General features: G+C 42.0%; 2 protein-coding genes across 18 annotated transcripts in view; both read left to right on the plus strand.

Moving 5' to 3' along the window:
• The window catches only part of LOC110529475 (sentrin-specific protease 6), a 35,732-nt gene extending 29,766 nt beyond the window's left edge, over positions 1–5,966 (plus strand). For 4 of the 6 annotated variants that reach the window (XM_021611658.3, XM_021611657.3, XM_090242668.1 and 1 more), the window contains 4 exons: positions 2,737–2,825; positions 2,992–3,060; positions 3,176–3,326; positions 5,279–5,966. In XM_021611658.3, the coding sequence (XP_021467333.3) occupies positions 2,737–2,825; positions 2,992–3,060; positions 3,176–3,326; positions 5,279–5,506 (537 nt within the window). In that variant the 3' untranslated portion in view covers positions 5,507–5,966. The remainder of the gene's footprint in view (positions 1–2,736; positions 2,826–2,991; positions 3,061–3,175; positions 3,327–5,278) is intronic. The other 2 variants (XR_016497613.1, XR_016497612.1) reach the window with 1 other exon arrangement.
• Positions 5,967–10,256: 4,290 nt separating this feature from the next.
• LOC110529476 (unconventional myosin-VI) overlaps positions 10,257–26,858 on the plus strand; it is a 125,400-nt gene continuing 108,798 nt past the window's right edge. For 6 of the 12 annotated variants that reach the window (XM_036984870.2, XM_090242660.1, XM_090242661.1 and 3 more), the window contains exon 1: positions 10,257–10,379. The gene's annotated coding sequence lies outside the window, so the exon portion shown is untranslated. The remainder of the gene's footprint in view (positions 10,380–26,858) is intronic. The other 6 variants (XM_036984869.2, XM_036984871.2, XM_036984872.2 and 3 more) reach the window with 1 other exon arrangement.

Consider the following 26,858-nt stretch of genomic DNA (forward strand, 5'->3'; position numbering starts at 1 on the left):
ACACGGATCAGTTGTCCTGGTCCCTTTGCAGAAAACCAGCCCCAAAGCATGATGTTTCCACCCCCATGCTTCACAGTAGGTATGGTGTTCTTTGGATGCAACTCAGCATTCTTTGTCCTCCAAACACGACGAGTTGAGTTTTTACCAAAAAGTTATATTTTGGTTTCATCTGACCATATGACATTCTCCCAGTCTTCTTCTGGATCCTCCAAATGCTCTCTAGCAAACTTCAGATGGGCCTGGACATGTACTGGCTTAAGCAGGGGGACACGTCTGGCACTGCAGGATTTGAGTCCCTGGCGGCGTAGTGTGTTACTGATGGTAGGCTTTGTTACTTTGGTCCCAGCTCTCTGCAGGTCATTCACTAGGTCCCCCCGTGTGGTTCTGGGATTTTTGCTCACCGTTCTTGTGATCATTTTGAACCCACGGGGTGAGATCTTGCGTGGAGCCCCAGATCGAGGGAGATTATCAGTGGTCTTGTATGTCTTCAATTTCCTAATAATTGCTCCCACAGTTGATTTCTTCAAACCAAGCTGCTTACCTATTGCAGATTCAGTCTTCCCAGCCTGGTGCAGGTCTACAATTTTGTTTCTGGTGTCCTTTGACAGCTCTTTGGTCTTGGCCATAGTGGAGTTTGGAGTGTGACTGTTTGAGGTTGTGGACAGGTGTCTTTTATACTGATAACAAGTTCAAACAGGTGCCATTAATACAGGTAACAAGTGGAGGACAGAGGAGCCTCTTAAAGAAGAAGTTACAGGTCTGTGAGAGCCAGAAATCTTGCTTGTTTGTAGGTGACCAAATACTTATTTTCCACCATAATTTGCAAATAAATTAATAAAAAATCCTACAATGTGATTTTCTGGATTTTTTTTCTTCTTCATTTTGTCTGTCATAGTTGAAGTGTACCTATGATGAAAATTACAGACCACTCTCATCTTTTTAAGTGGGAGAACTTGCACAATTGGTGGCTGACTAAATAATTTTTTGCTCTACAGTACACCTTAGCCAAATACATTTATACTCAGTTTTTCACAATTCCTGACATTTAATCCTAGTAAAAATTCCCTGTTTTAGGTCAGTTAGGATCACCACTTTAAGAATGTGAAATGTCAGAATAATAGTAGAACGAATGATTTATTTCTGCTTTAATTTCTTTCATCACATTCCCAGTGGGTCATAAGTTTACATACACTCAATTAGTATTTGGTAGCATTGCGTTTAAAATGTTGGACTTGGGTCCAACATTTCGGGTAGCCTTCCACAAGCTTCCCACAATAAGTTGGGGGAATTTTGGCCCATTCCTCCTGACAGAGCTGGCGTAACTGTGTCAGGTTTGTAGGCCTCCTTGCTGGCACACGCTTTTTCGGTTCTGCCCACAAATTTTCTATAGGATTGAGGTCAGGGCTTTGTGATGGCCACTCCAATACCTTGACTTTGTTGTCGTTAAGCCATTTTGCCACAACTTTGGAAGTATGCTTGGGGTCATTGTCCATTTGGAAGACCCATTTGCGACCAAGCTTTACCTTCCTGACTGATGTCTTGAGATGTTGCTTCAATATATCCACATAATTTTCCTGCCTCATGATGCCATCTATTGTGTGAAGTGCACCAGTCTCTCCTGCAGCAAAAAGTACAATCTTTGTTCCCTTGTGTAGTTTTAAACCGTAGTCTGGCTTTTTTATGGCGGTTTTGGAGCAGTGGCTTCTTCCTTGTTGAGCGGCCTTTCAGGTTAAGTCGATATAGGACTCGTTTTACTGTGGATATAGATACTATTGTACCGGTATCCTCCAGCATCCTCACAAGGTCCTTTGCTGTTTTTCTGGGATTGATTTGCACTTTTCGCACCAAAGGCCGTTCAGCTCTAGGAAACAGAACGCGTCTCCTTCCTGAGCGGTATGACGGCTGCGTGGTCCCATGGTGTTTATACTTGCGTACTATTGTTTGTACAGATGAACGTGGTACCTTCAGGCATTTGGAGATTGCTCCCAGAGATAAACCAGACTTGTGGAGGTTTACAATTTTTGGCTGATTTCGTTTGATTTTCCCATGATGTCAAGGAAAGAGGCACTGAGTTTGAAGGTAGGCCTTGAAATACATCCACAGGTACACCTCCAATTGACTCAAATGATGTCAATTAGCCTATCAGAAGCTTCTAAAACCATGGCATCATTTTCTGGATTTTCTAAGCTGTTTAAAGGCACAGTCAACTTAGTGTATGTAAACTTCGGACCCACTGAAATTGTGATACAGTGAATTATAAGTGAAATAATCTGCCTGTAAACAATTGTTGGGAAAAATGACATGTGTCATGCACAAAGTAGATGTCCTAACCGACTTGCCAAAACTATAGTTTGTTAACAAGAAAATTGTGGAGTGGCTGAAAAACAAGTTTAAATGACTCCAACCTAAGTGTATGTAAACTTCCGACTTCAACTGTAGCAGGGGGTGTTAAGCCATAACACATATGTATTTCCAGCAGCAGACTATGATCGATATATTCAAAAGCCGCACTGAAGTCTAACAAAACAGCCCCCACAATCTTTTTATCATCAATTTCTCTCAGCCAATCATCAGTCATTTGTGTAAGTGCTGTGCTTGTTGAATGTCCTTCCCTATAAGCATGCGTAAAGTTTGTCGTCAATTTGTTTTCTGTAAAATAACATTATCTGATGATTTTGCAGATTAAGTTAAATTAATGTTGTGTAACTTTTGTTTAATTCTTTTTTTGTTGTCTAGGATGAGTGCAGTGAGGACGGTGCACTTGCTGAAGATCTGGAACCCCCTGAGAGCTCAGAGTGGACGTCAAAACCCACCGTCTGTAAACAGTGAGTAGGAGAGGATGTTCTACCATTCTTGTGGCAGTAGAGGATGCTATTGCTTTCCTTCTGACACCTTTGTGGGATAGTGTAATTAGAGGTTAATGGCTATGAATATTTACCTCAAAATTACAATGTTTTAGGCCTTTTCTAAGTGATTTGTTTGTTTTCTCAGGCCTTGTATTCTCATCATGGACTCGTTACGTGGCCCTGCCAGATCTTCTGTCATTAAAACATTACGAGAGTAAGTCAATACTTTAATACTGTTCTGAATATTGTAGATTTAGTTTGCCTAATTAGCACACAAAAGCAAACCTTCCCATGCCATTTGTATTTTGTTTGTGTGTGTTTAACTGCAGGTACCTGGAGGTGGAGTGGGAGGTGAGGAAAGGAAGTCGGAGGAGTTTTGGGAAGGACCAGACAAAGGGTTCTATCCCACATGTGCCTCAGCAGGACAACTTCAGCGACTGTGGAGTCTACATTCTGCAGTATGTGGAGAGCTTCTTCGAGGTGCGAGTATAATCTGGAGTGACACAACCAGTGTACACACACACACCAATGCAGTGTATACTGTAACTGAGACACCTTGAGCCATATAATGGGATGTAGGCCATTAACACAGTGTTGCTGTGTCATTTTAAATTGCCAATGTATTTAGTGACGCAATTACTTGAAGCAGACTCACCTTACCCATGATCCTGGTAGGATAAATAGTTGTACAGTGTATTCGGAAAGTATTCAGACCCCTTGACTTTTTCCACATTGTTATGTTAGACTTATTCTAAAATGTATTACTTTTTTTTTCTCCCCCTCATCAATCTACACAATAACCCATAATGACAAAACAAAAACAGGTTTTTAATTTTTTTAGCAAATATATTAAAAATAATAAACTGACATTTACAGAAGTCTTCAGACCCTTTACTCAGTACTTTGAAGCACTTTTGGCAGCGGTTACAGCCTCGGGTCTTCTTGGGTACGACGCTACAAGCTTGGCACACCTGTATTTGTGGAGTTTCTCCCATTCTTCTCTGCAGATCCTCTCAAGCTCTGTCAGGTTGGATGGGGAGTGTCGCTGCACAGCTATTCAGGTCTCTCCAGAGATGTTCGATCAGATCAGTCCGGGCACTGGCTGGGCCACTCAAGGACATTCAGACACTTGTCCCGAAGCCACTTCTGCATTGTGTGCTTAGGATCATTGTCCTGCTGGAAGGTTAACCTTTGCCCCAAGTCTGAGGTTCTGAGTGCTCTGGAGCAGGTTTTCATCAAGGATCTCTCTGTACTTTGCTCCACTCATCTTTCCCTCGATCCTGACTTGTCTCCCAGTCGCTGCTGCTGAAAAACATCCCCACAGCATGCTGCTGCCACCACCATGTTTCACTGTAGGGATGGTGCCAGGTTTCTTCCAGATGTGACGCTTGGCGTTCAGGCCAAATAGTTCAATCTTGGTTTCATCAGATCAGAGAATCTTGTTTCTCATGGTCTGAGAGTCCTTTATGTTCCTTTTGGCAAACTCCAAACAGGCTCTCGTGCCTTTTACTGAGGAGAGGCTTCCATCTGGCCACTTCCATAAAGGCCTGATTGGTGGAGTGCTGCATAGATGGTTGTCATTCTGGAACGTTCTGCCATCTCCACAGAGGAACTCTGGAGCTCTGTCAAAGTGACCATCGGGTTCTTGGTCACCTCCCTGACCAAGGCTCTTCTCCCCTGATTGCTCAGTTTGGCTGGGTGCCAGCTCTAGGAATAGTCTTGGTGGTTTCAAACTTCTTCCATTTAAGAATGATGGAGGCCACTGTGTTCTTGAGGACCTTCAATGCTGCAGAAATGTTTTTGTACCTTTCTTCAGATCTGTGCCTAGACACAATCCTGTCTCGGAGCTCTACGGATAATTCCTTCAACTTTATGGCTTGTTTTTTTGCTCTGACATGCACTGTCAACTGTAAGACCTTTATATAGACAGGTGTGTGTGCCTTTCCTTTTGTCCAATCAGTTGAATTTACCACAGGTGCACTCCAAGTTGTAGAAACTTCTCATGGATGATCAATTGAAACGGGATGCACCTGGGACTTGAAATTGAGCTCATCGCAAAGGGTCTGAATAGTTATATAAATAAGGTATCTGTTTTTATTTTTAATACATTACATTATTAATACATTACATTTCTAAAAACCTGTTTTCACTTTGTCATTATGGGGTATTGTGTGTAGATTGATCAGTCTAATTTAAAAAAAAGTCTAACGTAACTAAATGTGGAAAAGGGGGAAGGGGTCTGAATACTTTTCGAATGCACTGTATATTGAGTTTAACTGAATTACCTGCAGTGGTTGTTAATCAATTGAGCAATTGCCCGAACCAGGGTTTTAGACTATTGATTTGGAAGCTTCATTTCTACCTTGCACCACTCTGAAAATTGTACTTCAGACTGAATCCAAAATAATTATGATTTTGGGCCCCCCATTCAGAATCCACTTACCAGCTTTCATCTCCCGGTTAACCTGGAGGAATGGTTCCCGCAGCAACGGATGAAGACGAAACGCGAAGAGATCAAGGAGCTCATCTTAAATATCCAAGCCCAACAGGAGATGGAGGCGGGCCAGGGCTCAGCCAAAGTCTCCCCTGGAGGACAGGAGGTGGGAGAAGAGGATACAGGGGAAGGTGTAGAGATTCAGAACCTGCCTGTCAGCCCCTGAGGTGCACTGTCTAGTCCGACACTGCTACCTACTTACCTCTTTTAATTTAACATGATGGTCCTATCTATCGGGTGGGTCTCCCGCTGCCTGGCCAAGCCTGGATGGAGGTCTGCCTGCCTGCTGCCTGGGCCAAGCCTGAATGGGGATCTGGAGGTATGCCTGCCTGCTGCCTGGGCCAAGCCTGAATGGGGATCTGGAGGTATGCCTGCCTGCTGCCGGGCCCAGCCTGGATGGAGGTCTGCCTGCCTGCTGCCGGGCCCAGCCTGGAAGGAGGTCTGCCTGCCTGCTGCCGGGCCCAGCCTGGATGGAGGTCTGCCTGCCTGCTGCCAGGGCTAAGCCTGGTTGTACACTGCTGGATTACTCTCCATCTCCATTATATCGTAACTGCCATATTCCTTCCATTGACAACGAAACAAAACATTTTAAATTTGTATTGAATAAAACATGTTATATTCTGGAAGTTTTTTGCTGCCTTTGTAATTGACTGTTTTTGATGCTGTGCTCTACATGAAGATCATCCATAGGTTAGTTATGTTTTCTTCATAAATGTTATTTTTTTCGGTGGGGATCTGTGCAGAATATACCGTGTGCTGCTCTCTCATCGTGTTTATGCTTTCGACTGAGACTGAACTGGCGGTAATTTGTAATTTATATCCATACCTCTCATTAATGGGGCGGCAGGTAGCCTAGTGGTTAGAGTATTGAACTAGTAACCGAAAGGTTGCAAGATCAAATCCACGAGCTGACAAGGTAAAAGTCTGTCGTTCTGCCCCTGAACAAGGCAGTTAACCCACTGTTCCTAGGCCATCATTGAAAATAAGAATTTGTTCTTAACTGACTTGCCTAGTTAAATAAAGTTCAAATAAATTAATTAATTGTTTAGCCAGTGCTTGTTAAATCCCTACTACCAAAGTGGGTGGATCTTGAGCATTAAACACAGACACGAGCACATCACTTGCCTTAGTTTTTAAACAGTATTTTCCTCTGCATAAAACATTCCGAGTTGGGTGCACCTTTTCCCTAGTAAAATATTTGACAGTTACTGTTATAGAATACATGAGATGTCATCCCAGGTTCAATATCTCTTGTTATATTAGTGCATTATGCCTAGTTGCTTCATCTGGTCACCTGGGGTGGATGGGATGTAAAGTAGGTCCTCTAGAGAGCTGCTTGTCCTCCATTGTTTGAACAAATAACTGCTATTATGATCTATCATTATCTAGGGATGATTGGTTCTTGACATTTTATATAGGGATATACACTGAGTGACAGACTCAGACCAGGTGAAAGCTAGGATCCCTTATTGATGTCAATTGTTAAATCCACTTTAATCAGTGTAGATAAAGGGGAGGAGACAGGTTAAAGGATTTTTAAGCATTGATACAGTGCCTTGCGAAAGTATTCGGCCCCCTTGAACTTTGCGACTTTTTGCCACATTTCAGGCTTCAAACATAAAGATATAAAACTGTATTTTTTTGTGAAGAATCAACAACAAGTGGGACACAATCATGAAGTGGAACGACATTTATTGGATATTTCAAACTTTTTTAACAAATCAAAAACTGAAAAATTGGGCGTGCAAAAGTATTCAGCCCCTTTACTTTCAGTGCAGCAAACTCTCCAGAAGTTCAGTGAGGATCTCTGAATGATCCAATGTTGACCTAAATGACTAATGATGATAAATACAATCCACCTGTGTGTAATCAAGTCTCCGTATAAATGCACCTGCACTGTGATAGTCTCAGAGGTCCGTCAAAAGCGCAGAGAGCATCATGAAGAACAAGGAACACACCAGGCAGGTCCGAGATACTGTTGTGAAGAAGTTTAAAGCCGGATTTGGATACAAAAAGATTTCCCAAGCTTTAAACATCCCAAGGAGCACTGTGCAAGCGATAATATTGAAATGGAAGGAGTATCAGACCACTGCAAATCTACCAAGACCTGGCCGTCCCTCTAAACTTTCAGCTCATACAAGGAGAAGACTGATCAGAGATGCAGCCAAGAGGCCCATGATCACTCTGGATGAACTGCAGAGATCTACAGCTGAGGTGGGAGATTCTGTCCATAGGACAACAATCAGTCGTATATTGCACAAATCTGGCCTTTATGGAAGAGTGGCAAGAAGAAAGCCATTTCTTAAAGATATCCATAAAAAGTGTTGTTTAAAGTTTGCCACAAGCCACCTGGGAGACACACCAAACATGTGGAAGAAGGTGCTCTGGTCAGATGAAATCAAAATTGAACGTTTTGGCAACAATGCAAAACGTTATGTTTGGTGTAAAAGCAACACAGCTGAACACACCATCCCCACTGTCAAACATGGTGGTGGCAGCCTCATGGTTTGGGCCTGCTTTTCTTCAGCAGGGAAAGGGAAGATGGTTAAAATTGATGGGAAGATGGATGGAGCCAAATACAGGACCATTCTGGAAGAAAACCTGATGGAGTCTGCAAAAGACCTGAGACTGGGACGGAGATTTGTCTTCCAACAAGACAATGATCCAAAACATAAAGCAAAATCTACAATGGAATGGTTAAAAAATAAACATATCCAGGTGTTAGAATGGCCAAGTCAAAGTCCAGACCTGAATCCAATCGAGAATCTGTGGAAAGAACTGAAAACTGCTGTTCACAAATGCTCTCCATCCAACCTCACTGAGCTCGAGCTGTTTTGCAAGGAGGAATGGGAAAAAATGTCAGTCTCTCGATGTGCAAAACTGATAGAGACATACCCCAAGCGACTTACAGCTGTAATCGCAGCAAAAGGTGGCGCTACAAAGTATTAACTTAAGGGGGCTGAATAATTTTGCGCGCCCAATTTTTCAGTTTTTGATTTGTTAAAAAAGTTTGAAATATCCAATAAATGTCGTTCCACTTCATGATTGTGTCCCACTTGTTGTTGATTCTTCACAAAAAAATACAGTTTTATATCTTTATGTTTGAAGCCTGAAATGTGGCAAAAGGTCGCAAAGTTCAAGGGGGCCGAATACTTTCGCAAGGCACTGTACATGGGATTGTGTATGTGTGCCATTCAAAGGGTGAATGGGCAAGACAAAATATTGAAGTGCCTTTTGAACGGGGTATGGTAGAAGGTACCAGGCGCATTGGTTTTAGTGTGTCATGAACTGCAACGCTACTGGGTTTTCCACACAACCGTTTCCCATGTGTATCAAGAATGGTCCACCACCCGACTCAACACAACTATGGGAAGCATTGGAGTCAACATGGGCCAGCATGCCTGTGGAATGCTTTGGACACCTTGTAGAAACCATACCCTAAAGAATTGAGGCTGTTCTGAGTGCAAAAGACCGAGGTGCAACCCAATATTAGGAACCCAATGTTCTTAATGTTTTGTACACTGTATATTTAGTGGGTGTGTACATGACGGAACACAGCAGTTTTATAGATTTTCTTTTCTAAAGAGCTTTTATTTTATATAACCCTAGCTCAAAGTAAGCTCCATGTATATTCAGAGGTTAATTATTTGTTTTAATCACATTGATCTTAAAGATACTGTATGTGAAGAAGTATGTGAAAACAGCTTTCCTCTCCATTTCTAGGTATGTGTAGCTTTTTGAGTTCATAGATGCTTTGCATTCATTCCCACGCTCCATCCTGATGGGTGTTTTAAAACCAAGGCTGTACATCCCAAATGGCACCCTGCTTCCTAGGTAGTGCACTACTTTGACCCCCATGTAGTTAGTGTACTACTTTTGACCAGAGCTCTGGTCAAAAATAGTGCACTATATAGGGAATAGGGTGCCATTTGGGACGCTAACCATGAGAGAATATCCTAGATGCCTTCACTGCGGTTATGGTCACGGACAATGTTGTGTAAATATTTTACAAGCTTAAGTTGGATCAATGCACCCTCACACTTGTCCTCTGTGATGTGACGGACAGTATCTATTGTCCCCTGAAATGTCAAGTGCATCCAAACCCATTCTGCCACACAACCAGTTATCATAGTTTCCATGGAGGATAGGCCTATGATGGTGTTTGCACAGCTAGCCTTGTTTTTCATGAGGGCTGGCCCAAGTTGGCTGGTGAATAGACAAACATTTCCTCCAGCACAACCTGGAATTGCCTTTCATATGTACATGATGCAAGGTGGCCAATGCACTTGCCCACCTCACCAGGTGTGGAGTGTGATATATTTGTTCTTAGTCTTTCCTCCCAAAGTAAGCACTTGTCTTGTTCACTTCCCTTGAACTTGAAATGAGTGGTTTAAGAAACATGGTGGAAGCTCCCAATAGCCCATGCTTCTGCAATCCTATGGTTTTAATTTATGCGCACACTTCAGGAGAACGGAGATATTATAGGGACTCACCAGTGAGGAGCCAACATGTTCTGAGGGCAGAATGCACACATTAGGAGGCACCATTGTCTGTGTACAGAAACATGAAGCAGATGTAGCTCTGGCCTCCTCTCAGGTGATTCTCTAATGTGATGCACTCACCCTGCAGCTATCAGCTTTCAATCTGGTATTGGGTGACTTCTTTAGGGGAGGGGACTTTAATGTTACTGGGTCACTCAAAAATGTATGATGCCCAAGTTGTCTGGAAACTTGGTCTGCATTTTTCAGAACCCTGTAGTGGCATAATTGCTTAGAAGTACCTCTGGCTAAGTGGCTATTGAACCACATGGCTGCGTAGACAGTTTGAAAAGATAATTGGATACATATAATCTAAATGTGTACAACTGTCCTGTAGTGTCAAGTGACGTCATGGCCAATTCCTTGGACTTGTGAGCGAGTCGGAGGTTGCTGCAGGAAGGGGAGATCGGAGGTTGGATCTACACCCAGCAATCTATTGGGGAAACTTTCACTTTTATAAACAAGTGTCGGGCTGCACTGGTTGAAGAGGATACGAGGTAGGTAATGTCAGCGAGCATTTCTTTCCCCCTTACAAACTAAATTCAATGCAATTGTTGAAAGCTTTTTAAATAGTGGTAGCTAGTTGTACACGGGAGTTATCTTCGCTAGCTGGTTGGCTAACATTAGCAGGCTACATTGATGCCAATGGAGGCTGTCAAGGCAGGAGACGATTGCCATCACATGTATTCTTCCTTTGGGAAAACCGTAAACACAGCATCCTGGAATGTAGACTTTTGTTCCGATTTTCGCTCAAAGAAATACTCCCTTTTAGAAAACGTTACCGGTTTCCAATGAGTTCAACATTTAGCTGGTCAATTCGATATTTGACACGCTCCGAGACAGAACAGTGTGGGTATCACTGAAGGTTCATTACACCGTTCTAGAGTTGTAATATCCCAGCTGCAGAGCATGCACTGCTGCGTACATCAGATCGGAGAATGCGATTCCAGTCCGTTGCTTTTATAACTGTTCCAACGAATGGTACCATTACAATATAATTCTAACAATTATGCACTCTCAACGCAATTGCATGAGGATTGATGGAACCCTTGTGTCCTGACCGAAGTGTTCCGGTTTTGTAGCTCGTTTGTTTTCTTCTCACTCACACACATAGGCAGTACCTGTTGTGTGTGGCAAGAGATTCAACTGAGCAACCAATTGAAGCATGGGCCTGCATCTAGCCCACATAATGCTTAAAAAATAAACCGGAGTTTTCATATAGACACACATGTACGTGTGCTCTCGTTTATGGATTGCAATAACTCATGCCTGTGTTCTCAGATGAGTAATGTCCTAAATCAAAAATGTTACATGAGAATTCAGTGTGTGCAATAGGCTATGCTGTTCTGTGTCTGACAGACCAGACAGACAATTGATGGAAAGAACTAGAGGTGCCAAGTTCACCATTTTTCCATTGACCCCACTGTCTGCAAGCGTTGCCAACAGAAAATGATTTGTCTTCAGTTTTTTGAGGGACTTTGATCTTTGGTCATTTCCATACCTGTTTTATTTTTATGAGAGTGTGAATTGCTATCAGTCACAGTGTTGCTGCTCTTTGTGACAGAGGCGTTGCACCTGTGTTGACATCCTGCTAGTAAAAGTTGAGGGCGTTCAAAGTCCTTTCAGGAAATATTCACTTTACTACCTGGCTCATGCACTGCCGGTTACACCTTTCTTAAAAGACATTTGAAGACTACTGGAAAGGTCTACTTTTACCCAGTGTATAGCTATTTCTTGTAGGATACAGCAGGCTAAATATCCCCTTTTCTGTTATAACAAATGTGGGTCAAGCCTTAACAATGCAAATTCCTCCATATTATTGGAGCATTATTGATGTGCAGCAGCAATAAAATTATATAAAAGGCCTTTTGGATTCAATGACTCTGTATGTACACTATAAAACACAAGGTTTTTAAAGCTGTAAAGTGCAATCTCACTGGTTTCTTATTTGACTGTTGCCCTCAGTGTCTTGATGGTAAAACAACATCCCCCACACCATGGGACCAGGGTTATCGTACCCCTTTCATCAGACACGGGTTAACTCCCAAATGGCAGCCTTTTTCCTAAATAGTACACTACAATTGACCAGGGGCCCTATGGGGAGTGCACTAAATTGGGAATAGGTTGCCTAACCACCACAGTGTGTATGTGGGTGCCAGTGATGACGGAATGGGGACTGCAGAGATCGTATTTCTGAGGGGTATGATACTATATGGTGGATTCCATCCAGACCTCATTGGCTCACCCGTGTGCCTTTTGTAATTAGTGGAATGTGAGCTGATTTAGTCATGCCCCAGTGAGAAGACTAAAGTCTCTGTTCAGTGTGATGAGGACTGAGGAGTGTCACCTTACACTGTATGTGGTGTGTAGGCTACCCAGACTCTGCTCCCCCAGGTGCTGCATCAGACACCTCTGACACTTGTTGTATATTCACACACATTCAAAACTAGAGGTCGACCGATTATGATTTTTCAACGACGATACCAATTATTGGAGAACTAAAAAAAGCCGATATCCTATTTTTATTTTATATATATATTTGTAATAATGCCAATTACAACAATACTGAATGATCAATTAACACTTATTTTAACTTAATATAATACATAAATTAAATCAATTTAATCTCAAATAAATAATGAAACGTGTTCAATTTGGTTTAAATAATGCAAAAACACAGTGTTGGAAAAGAAAGTAAAAGTGCAATATGTTTTATTTTTATAAATAATTTCACCTTTATTTAACTAGGTAGGCCAGTTGAGAACAAGTGTTCATTTACAACTGCGACCTGGTCAAGATAAAGCAAAGCCGTGCGACGAAAACAACAACACAGAGTTGCACATAAACAAACGTACAGTCAATAACACAAAAGAAAAGAAAAACAGAAAATCTATGTACAGTTTGAGGAAATGTAGAAGAGTAGGGAGGTAGGCAATAAATAGGCCCTAGAGGTGAAATAATTAAAATTTTAGCATTAATACTGGAGTGATATATATGCAGATGATGATGTGCAAGTAGAGATACCGGGGTGCAAGAGGGTAAGTAATAATATGGGGATGAGGTAGGCGGGTGTGCTATTTACAGATTGACTGTGTACAGGTACAGTGATCGATAAGCTGCTCAGACAGCTGATGCTTAAAACTAGAGAGGGAGATATAAGTCTCCAGCTTCAGTGATTTTTGCAATTCGTTCCAGTCATTGGCAGCAGAGAACTGGAAGGAAAGGCGGCCAAAGAAAGTGTTGGCTGTGGGGATGACCAGTGCAATATACCTGCTGGAGTGAGTGCTATGGGTGGGTGTTGCTATGGTGACCAGTGAGCTGAGATAAGGCAGGGCTTTACCTAGCAAAGACTTATAGATGACCTGGAGCCAGTGGGTTTGGCGACGGATATGTAGTGCGGGCCAGCCATCGAAAGCATACAGGTCACAGTGGTGGGTAGTATATGGGGCTTTGGTGATAAAACAGATGGCGCTGTGATAGACTGCATCCAGTTCGCTGAGTAGAATGTTGGGGGCTACTTTGTAAATGACATCGCTGAAGTCAAGGATCGGTAGGATAGTCCGTTTTACAAGGGTATGTTTGGCGGCATGAGTGAAGGAGGCTTTGTTGTGAAATAGGAAGCCGATTTATAGATTTAATTTTGGATTGGAGATGCTTAATGTGAGTCTGGAAGGAGAGTTTACAGTCTAATCAGACAACTAGGTATTTGTAGTTGTCCATATATTCTAAGTCAGAACCGTCCAGAGTAGTGATGCTAGTCGGGCGGGAGGGTGCAGACAGCAATCAGTTGAAGAGCATGCACTTAGTTTTACTAGCATTTAAAAGCAGTTGGAGGCCACGGAAGGACTGTTGTATGGCGTTGAAGCTCGTTTGGAGGTTTGTTAGCACAGTGTCCAAAGAATGGCCAGATGTATACAGAATGGTGTCGTCTGCGTAGTGATGGATCCAAGAATCACTAGCAGCAAGAGCGACATCATTGATATATATACAGAGAAAAGAGTCAGCCCGAGAATTTAACCCTGTGACACTCCCATAGAGGCTGCCAGAGGTCCGGACAACAGGCCCTCCGATTTGACACACTGAACTCTGTTTGTTAAGTAGTTGGTGAACCAGGCGAGGCAGTCATTTGAGAAGCCAAGGCTATTGAGTCTGCCGATAAGAATGCGGTGATTGACTGAGTCGAAAGCCTTTGCCATGTCAATGAAGACTGCTGAAGACTATTTAATTTATCATCGAATCACCAGCTTTCGTATGTTTGAATGATCATTGATTTTTAATCGAATCATTGATTTTAAGGAAGGCGTTGATGTTTATGGTTAGGTACATTTGTGTTTTTTCCCGCGATTGTGCTTTAGTTAAATCATCACCCGTTAGGCAAAGGTGAAATAGGCTGTGATTGGATGATAAATTAACAGGCACCGCTTTGATTATATGCAACCCAGGAAAAGCTAGTTAACCTAGTAATATTATCAACCATGTGCAGTTAACTAGTGATTATGTGAAGATTGTTTTTTATAAGATAAGTTTAATGCTAGCAAGCAACTTACCTTGGCTCCTTGCAGCCACAAGGTCCTTTTGATACTGCACTCGCGTAACAGGTGGTCAGCCTGCCGTAACAGGTGGTCAGCCTGCCGTAACAGGTGGTCAGCCTGCCGTAACAGGTGGTCAGCCTGCCATAACAGGTGGTCAGCCTGCCGTAACAGGTGGTCAGCCTGCCGTAACAGGTGGTCAGCCTGCCACACAGTCTCCTTGTGGATTGCAATGTAATCAACCATAATCTGCGTCCAAAAAGGCTGATTACGAATTGTTATGAAAACTTGAAATCGGCCCTAATTAATCGGTCGACCTCTATTCAAAACCCCCCCAAACCAGCTTTGTTGTGTAGGATCAGGGTTGTAAATGGGAGAGCAATGGAGGTGTGAGCTTTGGCTGTAAAAGGCTAGTAGTTTTATATTTATCTCTCATTTTGCTATTAGCACACAGAACAACAAACCAGGTTCTATAGTAGGTAGGCTATGTAGTGGAAATGATGTGCCGTGAGCTGTTTCTATTGATCTGATATGAAGAATGACACCGTCATGGAAGGTTTTATTTCTTCCCTTTCCAGACCAAATGGCTGAGGTGAGCCTCTGTACTGACTGAGCCTCTACTGTCTATGACAGACCTACTTGGCATGGGTCTTTTATCACATCACACTGCTGAGTTTTGCGAGTGGGCTCGAATCTTCAGTTTATTCATAGCTTTTTCTCCCTCCATGTCTCCGCTGTGAACTTGGCCTGATTGCATAACTTCATGCCTTAAGTGATTTAGCCGGCGACATAGATGCAAATGAACCCAGCCCATCTTTAAGGCAGGTAGTCAGTGTAACCATAGTAACAAACGTCGTCCCTGATGCCAGAACTATAGATCAGGTGTTTCTAACCTTTGGAAACTCAACCCAAGGCCTCCTTAAGGAATGGAGTTATGCTCTCTCACTCTGTAATAGATATCACGTTTATTTATAAAGCCCTTTTTACATCCGTTTATGTCACAAAGTGCCATACAGAAACCCAGCCTAAAAGCCCAATCAGCAAGCAATGGAGATGTAGAAGCACGGTGGCTAGGAAAAACTCCCTAGAAAGTCAGGAACCTAGGAGGAAACAGAGAGGACAGGCTCTGAGGTGTGGCCTCTTCTGGCTGTGCCGGGTGGAGATTATAACAGTACATGGCCAAAATTTTCAAACGTTCAAAGATGACCAGCAGGGTCAAATAATAATCACAGTGGTTGTAGAGGGTGCAACAGGTCTGCACCTCAGGAGTAAATGTCAGTTGGCTTGTCATAGCTGAGCATTCAGAGTTCGAGACAGCAGGTGCGGTAGAGAGAGAGAGCGAGAGAGTTGAAAACAGCAGGTCCAGGACAAAGTAGCACGTCCGGTGAACAGGTCAGGGTTTTATAAAATCTGTACTATTGCTCTAAGGACATTTAGCTTACATGGTTTAGTCTACAGTGCACACACTACAGTTACAGTACCAGTATGTGATTTGTTATTACTGATAGGGTTAGATAATATTTGGGGAGTTGGCTTGATTCAGTATCAGTTTGATAGTTGTTTCCACAACAATGAATATTTTTATACCAGTGCCGAAGTCTGAATAGGCCTACATACAGATGACACACAGGCTAGACCGAGGCCTATTCAATCAATATCAGTTATTTGCTTCTCTGTATTGGAGTAGAAATATTGACGTTATTTTCACTCTGTCTGCAGTCATCTAGTGCTCTAAGCTGAGTCCAGATAAAGGATTTGCTGTTGACTGAAGCATGAGGAGGTTCCATTTGTAATATATGCAATTATTTATTCTCTATTATTGCCTTGGCCAAGCCCATCCCTGGTTGCTCATTAGGTAGCTTTATTAAGGGAAACTTTGACCCATATTTAACCAGCACTCTCCCTAGTCCCAACCCCATGACATAAAAGGAAATATTATAGACTACAGTCTGTTTCTATAGTTTTCTGTTGTCATTGAGGGCCATTTTTTGGCAATTTTTATACACAGAAACATTATGGTTCTCTGTTCCATAGATGGAATAGTGGGACATGTTGCCTCACCCATGGGATGAGCATTCAAGCATTCACTGTTATTTGTTTATCAGAATTTAACTGCAGCATCAATAATTCACTGTCTCTATGTGGTAACTATAATGGGTTACAGTGTTAATGTTTATGTTAATTCATTGAGCTGTATCTAAAGATATTTTCTTGAGTTGTTTACATATGTAATTGTATTAGAATTTGTGTGTTGGAGATTTAGAGAACTACATATATATTTTTGTTGTATTGGATTACGCGTTTGACTGCAAGTTCTAGATTGCCTTGCGACAGGAAATAGAGAAAGAACGCGCCAGTTATGTACAAGTGATAAGTGATTATCCTGACTTTCACTAGCAACTTTCTTTTATAGTTTTGTAGAATATAAAGTTGTTAAATGTAACATGAACAAGTAGTATTACAAAAATAAGCTTTCATTTCAAACCCGACGTCCCAAGTCATTACTTTGAAGATAGTTATTCTATATTTTGGTGCCGAAACCCGGGAAAAGTATGAGCTGCGACGAAGATTGTAGGGATGAAGCGGCTGAATTGGCTGAGGAGGAACGTCGGCATGAAGCAGAAAGAATGAGAAGAAAGCAGGGAAAATAATTTTTTGAGGTGACTGTTTTCTATTGGTTTTATATGGGGAACTAGATTTATGAGGCACCTGGTTGCAGTTCCTATGGCTTCCACTAGACGTCAACAGTCTTTAGAAATTGGTTGAGGTTTTTCCTTTGAGAAATGAAGAAGTACGGCTGTTCAGAATGAGTGTCAAGCCAAGTGTACTCTTTTGTTTTGGTCCGCTCTCCAGGTCATGCGCTCCACTTTGATTTTTATCCACTATTGAACCCAGTATATTCCGTCTTAAATTTGATTGATTATTTACGTTTTAGGATACCTAAAGTTGGATTAGGAAAGTTGTTTGAAATGTTTGGACCAAGTTTACAGGTAACTTATTAGATAATTTGTAGTCATGTTGGGCGAGTTGGAACCGGTGTTTTTCTGAATCAAACGCGCCAAATATATTGACATTTTGGGGATATAAAAAGGAGTTTATCGAACAAAAGGACCATTTGTGATTGTTTCTGGGACATATTGGAGTGCCAACAGAAGAAGATCTTCAAATGTAAGGCATGAATTATATCATTATTTCTGACTTTCGTGTCGCACCTGCTTGGTTGAAATATGATTTTCATGTGTTTGTACGGTGAGGTGCTGTCCTCAGATAATCACATGGTTTGCTTTCGCCGTAAAGCCTTTTTGAAATCTGACAGGGTGGCTGGATTAAGAAGAAGTTGAACTTTATTTTGGTGTATTGCACTTGTGATTTTATGAAAGTGAAATATTTCTAATACTTTAATTAGAATTTTGCGCTCTGCAATTTCACCGGATGCTAGCGGAACGTCTAGCTGTAACAGGTTTTAACAGACAGTAACTATGATGATGCAATCGCTCTGCTCAAGAGTAGATTTGGAAGGAAAGATCTTGTGATTAGTGCTCACATGTCAAAGCTGCTGAATATCACTCCTGTGAAGAAATCCTCTGACCTAAATGCATTGAGGCAGCTATGTGATGAATGTGAAATTCAGATTAGGAGCTTGGAATCACTGGGTGTAGTGTCAGAAACCTATTAAAGCGTCTTATGCCCAATCTTACTGCAGATTATTCCAGAGGACATAGCTCTTGACTATAGTCATCAGAGGGGAGTAGATGATGAATGGAAAGTGGCTGAGATCATCAGTTTCCTACAGAAGGAGGTTCAGAGCAGGGAGAGAGCACTACAAATGACAAGATCATGCAACCAACAGAAAGATAGCAAACCATAGAACAAGTCATGCTCCTCCAATGAAATGAAAACAAACATGCCATCTGCTGTGGCACTGCACACAGCCAGCCAGAAGGAACAAAACGGTCTATTCTGTGACAGTGCAGACCACACGCAAAGAGAAACTAAAGAAAATGGAAAGATGCTTTATATGTTTAGGACAGAAACACATAGCAAAATTCTGAAAAGTCAAAGATGTGTCATGTGGAAGCAGACATCACATTGCTGTGTGTACCGGAAAGAGGAGTGAGGTGCATCCCCCTACTGTTTCTGCATAACTGTTTCCTCAGTTATTCCCCATTCAGTGAAGATGAAACCAGATGGACAGAACACTGTGTTGCTACAAACGGCAAAGGCATGGGTAGAAGGCCCATCGGGCAGGAAGATAGCTCGTTGCTTACTAGATGGAGGCAGTCAAGAGAAACTTCATACATGAAAACCTTGTGAAGGGCTTGAAGCTACCAGTAATCCGACAAGAGGCACTCACTCTTCACACGTTTGGCTCCTCTGCTCTAGCAATGTCCCAACGCAACACAGTGAAAGTCGTCTTGGAGAATGTCTGGGACAAACAGCAGAGAATAGGTATAGAGGCAATTGAAACCCCACAAGTGTGCACAGCTGTGATGAAGGTTTCTGGTGAACAGATTCAACATGAGCTCAATGGAAGGGGACTTTAGCTTGCAGACTTTCCAGGAGATGACACTGATCCTGAACTCTCTGTCCTGATAGGAGCAGACTACTACTGGCAGACAGTATCAGGCAGAGTGGAGCGACTGACGGATACACTGGTTGCTTTAGAGAGCACCTTCGGATTGTTGGTGCAGGGACCAGTGTCCATGTCAAGTGTCGCCGAGGCAACATGCATGTTCATCCCACTTGATGAAGACACACTAGTCTCCAAACAACTGCATGCATTCTGGGAGCTTGAGTCTCTGGGTATTCTAAGCGAGAAAACACAGAAACCAGAGGAAAACGAGGCTCTACAGAGGTTCGAGAAAACAACCACCTTCAATGATGGACGATACCACGTGGAGTTGCCATGGAAATGAGAAATGCCAGAACTGCAAGACAACTATAGAATCGCCAAGAAACGGTTTGAAGGTCTGAAGAAAAGACTGAAGAAGGATGTGACGTTGTACAGCAGATACAATGAAGTAGTAGAAGAGGACGTGCCCAAGGACAACGCATCAAGCGCAGACAACGTAAAATACTACTTACCTCACCATGCAGTACTCTGAGGAGATAAGGTGACGACAAAACTGAGAGTGGTGTTTGATGCCTCATCCCATAAAGATGTCTGTCCATCCCTCAATGACTGTCTACTCACAGGACCGAACCTGAATCCGGATCTGATCAGCGTTCTGATAAAGTTCAGACTACATGAGATCGCATTCATGGCAGACATCAATACGTTTTTCCTGCAGATATCTCTAGCAGAGAGAGACCGAGATGACGTGAGATTCCTGTGGCTCACAGGCCCATCAAGGGGAGAAAATGAAGAGGAGCTGCGTGTGCCGAGGATGAAAAGAGTGGTATTTGGAGCTTCCCCAAGTCCATTCTTGCTGGCAGCTACAATCAGGAAGCACCTGAAACAATATAAAACAGAACAACCAGAAGTTGTAGATGACTTCATTGCAGGTTCACGCAATGTTGAAGAGGCTTACCTTGTGACAACAACTGCAACGTGAATGCTGTCGATTGCAGGCATGGACCTCTGCAAGTGGATGACCAACTCTCCTGAACTGAAAACAAAATGGGAGGAGAGTACGACAACTGACCACCCGTTGATGCTAGAAACACACAAGTATTGCTGAAGGTTTTCACCATCAGGATCAAGTGCATGTTCCAGGAAATGTGGGAGAGGAGACTCAGCTGGGACAAAGAATTACCACCTGATCTGACATGACAATGGCAACAGTGGTGTTCACTGAACTACCCCAGTTACACCAGCTCGCCATACCAAGGTGGTACAGAACAGACATGCGGCCACGGAACAGCCACACCCTGAAACTACACGTGTTCTGTGATGCAAGTGAAAGGGCTTACAGTGGCTTACTTGCAAGGTGAATCACAATCCAGGGAAACAACAAGTCTAGTCGCATCCAAGTCCAGGGTAGCCCCGCTTAAGAAAATGTCGCTGCCACGCCTGGAGCTCATGGGAGCTGTGATTGGAGCAAGACTAGCAAACAACCTGATGACCACACTAAAAATGGAAGAAAAACAGATCAAAATGTGGACAGACTTGATGATCATGCTGCATTGGATTTGCAGCTCAGTTCAGAAATTGAGTCATGGTCACATATTGAAGGGAAAACTAATCCAGCCGACCTCCCTACAAGAGGACAAACTGTTCGAAAACGTGACACAGAGCCAGCTATGGTGGAATGGACCCAGAATTCTGACATCACCCAATCAGTCCGAGGAGACTGATGATAACAAGGTTCTAGAAGAGGTAAATATAGAACTCAAGTCCAGTCGCCAGGTTACTGTACAACTGCAGCAAACAGCACAGACATCACTGAACCTGTGTTGGAGCTTGAAAGGCACAGCAAACTGAAAAGAGTGTTCAGAGTCACCACCTGGATAAAGAGATTAATAGCCAATGCTCGTAGAAACAAAGATGCAAGGTGAACTGACTGCTGATGAACTGTTCGATGCAGAAAAGTACTGGATCAAGGTAACACAACAACAGAGTTTCGGACAGGAGATCAAACTACTGAAGGCAGGAAAAAGCCTAAACAATGACTGTAAAATCAGAGAACTGAAACCATTATTGGATGAATACAAACTACTCGGTGTAGGAGGAAGACTGCAACAGTCCAACTTCACATTCAGAGAGCAGCACCCATGGGTTCTGGACAGCAAGTACAGATACTCAGAAATGCTGATAGAGTACCACCATGAGAAGGTCATGCAATCTGGAGCAAGAAACACTCTAGTACAAATCAGAGAGCGGTACTGGATTTTGCGTGCTAGGCAGCTAGTCAAGAGCACAGTGGCAAGATGTATAGTGTGCAAGAGATTCAAGGCAAGGGCCAGACAGCAGGTCACTGCGCCTTTACCAAAAAACAGAATAACTGAATCCCCACCATTCAAAGTCACAGATGTGGATTTTTCAGGACCGCTCGATGTGAAAGAAAATGGTTCTGTGAAGAAGTCATACATTGCACTGTTCACTTGTGCTGTAACCAGAGCAGTGCATTTGGAACTGGTCTCAGATCAGTCAACAGAGACATTCCTGTTAGCTCTAAAGATTCATCTTAAGGAGAGGATTATGCAAGATAATACATCCAGACAAACCTGGAAACTAGGAAAGATTGAGGAACTGTTTCCAGGCCGAGACGGCCTAGTTAGGTCATGTTCAGTTCGTACTGCTTCAGGGACTTTGTTGAGGAGACCTATTCAGTTTATATACTGCCTAGAGATTTAGATGAACACAGTTGTTCATCGGGGGGAGGATGTTGTAACTTTTTAATGGATTACAGAGTTAATGTTTAAGTTGATTCATTGAGCTAGATCTAAAGATATTTTTTTTAGAGTTGTTTACATATGTTATTGTATTAGAATTTGTGTGTTGGAGATTTAGAGAACTATATATATATTTTTGTTGTATTGGATTACGTTTTTGACTGCAAGTTCCAGAATGCCTTGCGACAGAAAGTAGAGAAAACGTGCCAGTTATGTACAAGTGACTATCCTGACTTTCGCTAGCAACTTTCTTTTATTGTTTTGTAGAATCTGAAGTTGTTAAATTTGAACAAGTAGTATTACTAAAAGAAGCTTTCATTTCAAATCCGACGTCCCGAGTCATTACTTTGAAGATAGTTATTCTATACTCTATGGCCATGGATCATGTATAGCTTTTACTAATCTTGCGTCTCCCCTGTGTTGCTATTCCTCCTGTACCGATGCTGAAACTTAACTAGTGCTTTTAAGAGACACAGTGGGAAAAGCAGCTTGGGGCCTCCAGACTCTGGTTGGATCCCAAATGGCACCCTATTCCCTACATACTGTAGTGCACTACTTTTGACCAGGGCCCACAGTTTTGTACACTATATAGGGAATAGGGTGCCATTTGGGACTCTGAGTGTGTGTGTGTGTGTCTGCTTGGGCCTAATGTTGTGGCCCAAGCTAGCTGTGTGAGAGAGAGGCCACCACTGTTTTCCTGCCAGTTCCATTTGGCTTCAGTCATCGTCTCAAAGTGTTTTCCATGTTCTCGTTGGCTAGATAAGATGGATGGGCTCTTGGGACTTGCTATCTGAGTGACTTCAGACCGTGACACCACCGAGGCTTCCTCTCTATTCATTGTCTGTTAGCTGTGGAGTGTCTCTCTTGAGTCCCAAATGATACCCTATTCCCTAATATAGTGCGCTACCCTATGGGCCCTGGTCAAAAGTAGTGCACTACAAATGGAATAGGTTGCCATTTGGGACGCAGACTTTGTGTGGTATGTGCGCATTGAATAATCAGTGGTGTATCTGTATCGGGACGACATCACACAGCAGAGAGATTACAGTACGCCTGAAAAGAGAAGATTGTGGGAGCGAGATTTCGTCTGTCTGTGTAGCACTCGAGGGACTGGCCGTAGGGGGATGTTGTCTTAGGTTTTAGTTGACAAAGGACAGACTGGGTCCTAGTAAAGGTTCCTTTTCAGTTTGTGGAATCCTTAGTTGAGATCCATGCGATTTGCTCAAACTTTTGTGTAGGCCTAAATGGTGGAAATGTCAATGGAAGATAGGCTACGATTTATGCCAATGTGATGATGATAGCTCATAGTGATGGGGGGGATTGATACAGTTACATATCGTAATATTATTTTGACAATATTATACCTTTGACTAAAAGTATAGATTTGTTAAAATATGATTTATTTTTCATTATTATTGTTAGGTATTAACTCATATTGTTCATCCTATAGCTTCTTCTCCATCTTCTTTTTTAAATAGTGAGCCAACATGTTTTCAGCACATTTCCATGACTGATCAAAACAATTTTTTTGTTTCTCTGCAGCAGACATATATATATAGTGAGCAATATGTTTTGGAACATTAAATCGCAATAAAATTACAGTATCGAATCGCAATACATATAGAATCAGGACAATCACAAAGTATATCTTACCGGCATCTACAGTTCCTTCAGAAAGTATTCACACCCCTTGACTTTGTTGTTTAGATTTTGTGTCACTGGCCTACACACAATACCCCATAATGTCAGAGGAGTTATGTTTTTAGAAATTTGTACAAATTAATAAAAAATGAGGAGCTGAAATGTGTTGAATCAATAAGTATTCAACTCCTTTGTTATGGCAAGCCTAAATGCGTTCAGGAGTAAAAATGTGCTCAACAAGTCACATAATAAGTTGCATGGACTCACTCTGTGTGTAATAGTGTTTAACATTTTTTTTAATGACAACCAGATCTCTGTACCTCACACACACTGAGATGTTCAAAACATTAAGAACACCTGCTCTTTCCATGGCAGACTGACCAGGTGATAGCTAGGATCTTATTGATGTCACCTGTTCAATCCACTTCAATCAGTGTAGATGAAGAGGAGGTTCTTAAAGGATGTTTAAGCCTTGAGACAACTGAGACATGGATTGTGTATGTGTGACATTCAGAGGATGAATGGGCAAGACAAGCGATTTAAGTGCATTTGGACAGGGTATGGTAGTAGGTGCCAGGCGCACTGGTATAAATGTGTGTCAAGAGCTGCAATGTTGTTGGGTTGTTCACGCTCAACAATTTCCCTTGTGTATCAAGAAGGGTCCACCACCCAAAGGACATCCAGCCAACTTGACACAGCTGTGGGAAGCATCGCAGTCAACATGGGCCAGCATCCCTGTGGAACGCTTTCGACACCTTGTATAGTCCATGCTCCAACAAATTGAAGCTGTTCTGTGGTCATAAAGGTGGGGTGCAACTCAATATCAGGATGGTATCCTTAATGTTTTGTACACGCAGTGTAAAATGATTTAAACACCAATTCAACCACAAAGACCAGGGAGGTTTTCCAATGCCTTGCAAAGAAGGGCACGTTGGTAGATGGCTAAAATAAAAAAAAGCTAACATTAAAAATCTCTTTGAGCATGGTGACGTTCTGAATTACACTTTGGATGGTGTATTAATACACCAAGTCACTACAAAGATTATAGGCGTCCTTCCTAACTCAGTTGCCGGAGAGGAAGGAAACTTCTCAGGGATTTCACAATGAGCCCAATGGTGACTTTAAAACAGTTAGAGTTTGATGGCTGTGATAGAACTGAGGATGGATCAACAACATTGTAGTGAATCCACAATAATGACTTAAATGATGGCGTGAAAAGAAGACGCCTGTACAGAATAAAGTATTCAAAACGTGCATCCTATTTGCAATAAAGCACTAAAGTAAAACTGCAAAAAAAAATGGAAAAGTAAAGAACTTTATAAAGCGTTATGTTTGGGGCAAATCCAACACATCACTGAGTACCACTCTTCATATCTTCAAGCATGGTGGTGGCTGCATCATGTTATGGGTATGCTTTTCCTAGAGGAAAATCTGGTTCTCTCTACTTTCCAACAGACACTGGGAGACATTCACTTTTCAGCAGGACAATAACCTAAAACACAAGACCAAATATACACTTACCAAGACAACAGTTGAACAGTTGATTACCAAGACAACAGTGAACGTTCATGAGTGGCCTAGTTTAAAATTTTGATTTAAATCGACTTAAATGGCTGTCTAGCAATGATCAACAACCAACTTGACAGAGTTAGAATACTTTTTTAAAGAATAATGTGCAAATATTGTACAATCCCGGTGTGCAAAGCACTTAGACTTACCCAGAAAGACTCAGCTGTAGCCTAATCTCTGCCAAAGGTGATTCTAATGTATTGAATCAGGAGTGTGAATACTTATGTAAATTATGTATTTCTGTATTTAATTTTCAATAAATTTGTCCAGTATGGGGTGTTGTGTTTAGTTGGGTGTCTTTTTTTTGTTGTCCATTTTGAATTCAGGCTGTAACACAACAAAGTGGAATAAGTCAAGGGGTGCAAAGGCACTGTCAGTGTCGTGATAATATCATATCGAGAGGTCTCCGGCAGTCCCCAGCCAAAGTAGTGCACGACTCATGAGTACCATGATTGGAAATAAAATACAACAGAATGTGAACTTGAAAAGGTTTAGGCCTCTTGCTGGAGGAGTTTGAATGCTCCTGGAAGCTCTGGTACCATAAGGTTGGATACATTCAAAGTGAATTCACACTGAAGAGTAACACGTTAAGGTCCTTTTCATTGTCTTACTGATACTTTAATTACAGATAAGAATGTGTGACCTGGAAGCTGCCCTGCCCTTTGTCAGTTTGACTTGTTAGATTTATTTCACCATTTTAAACACAATACATCCACACGTGGATCATGTTATGACAATCTTATTTTGAAAAAGTATTTCCGTTGTGGTCCTCTTAAATAAATGGTTAAAACATTCACAATCATAAACATAGTAGGCTTAGGCTAGACAGTAGACAGTGCAGTGCAGTGATGAGCAAATCCCCTAGTCCAGGGGTTCTCAACGTTTTGGGTCCGGGGACCCTGTTGTGATAGCAAATTCATCTGGGACCCCTCATAACTCCAGTGAAATAACATAGCATACAAGGAGTTTTACTATGACTTCGGTAGTGCATGGCCGGAAAAAACAGGTCTCATGCCCTGGGAAGGAACATCTTAAAGGCACACTTCTTGGCATTGGGGAGAATGTTGTGTCGTTTTCAAGCACATTTCCTGCAATTTTAAAAATGAAATGCCATGAGTCAGAACTTTTTTTTTTAAAGCTTAAATTACAGCACATTTACAGTGCCTATAAGAAAGTCTATACCCCTTTGAACTTTATTTTCACATTTTATTGTGTTTCAAAGTGGGATTGATCTACCCTAAATTCTCTGTCAAAGGGAAAATACAATTCTACAAATGTTTTAAATGAATAAAAATTCAATAACTATTAACCCCCTTTGTCTAGACAAGTCTAAATGAGATCAGAAGTAATATTTGGCTTAACACATCACATAATAAATGATATGGACTCTCTGTGTGAAATAATAGGTGACCCCCCCATCTCTTTTCGGTGTTATGTACAACATTTAGAATTTTTTTAAAGCTGTAAAACAGAAAAATTGACAAAAAATATAGGGCATTACAACTTTAAATAACATAAATTCACCTCCCAAGTTTAGATAATAAGAATAAACTCATGCAATGCAATAAAATTATATTTACCTGAATTGCTGGCAGTGGTCTGAAGTACGGAGTCAGGTGATGTTGCCAGCCATAGCTTTCCACCAGCACCATACCATCCTCTAGTCGTCAAACCAGCTGTGCTGATGCTGAAAGCAAATAATTATAAAATTGTATAATTCCGGCCATTATTATGAGCTGTCCTCCCCTCAGCAGCCTCCTGTGTACTGCATAGATCATACACATAGCTAGCTAGCCAGCCAGCTGGGGCTGCAGTATTGTTGAGAGCAGTAGCAATACTTTTGCAGTTCTCCAAGGCTGTCTTTAAAAAAAAAAAAAAATACCACATAGCAAGGATGATCTACATA

Source organism: Oncorhynchus mykiss, chromosome 8 (assembly GCF_057628025.1).
Source record: "Oncorhynchus mykiss isolate SJ-2025 chromosome 8, ASM5762802v1, whole genome shotgun sequence".
NCBI classification, from domain to species: Eukaryota; Metazoa; Chordata; class Actinopteri; order Salmoniformes; family Salmonidae; genus Oncorhynchus; species Oncorhynchus mykiss.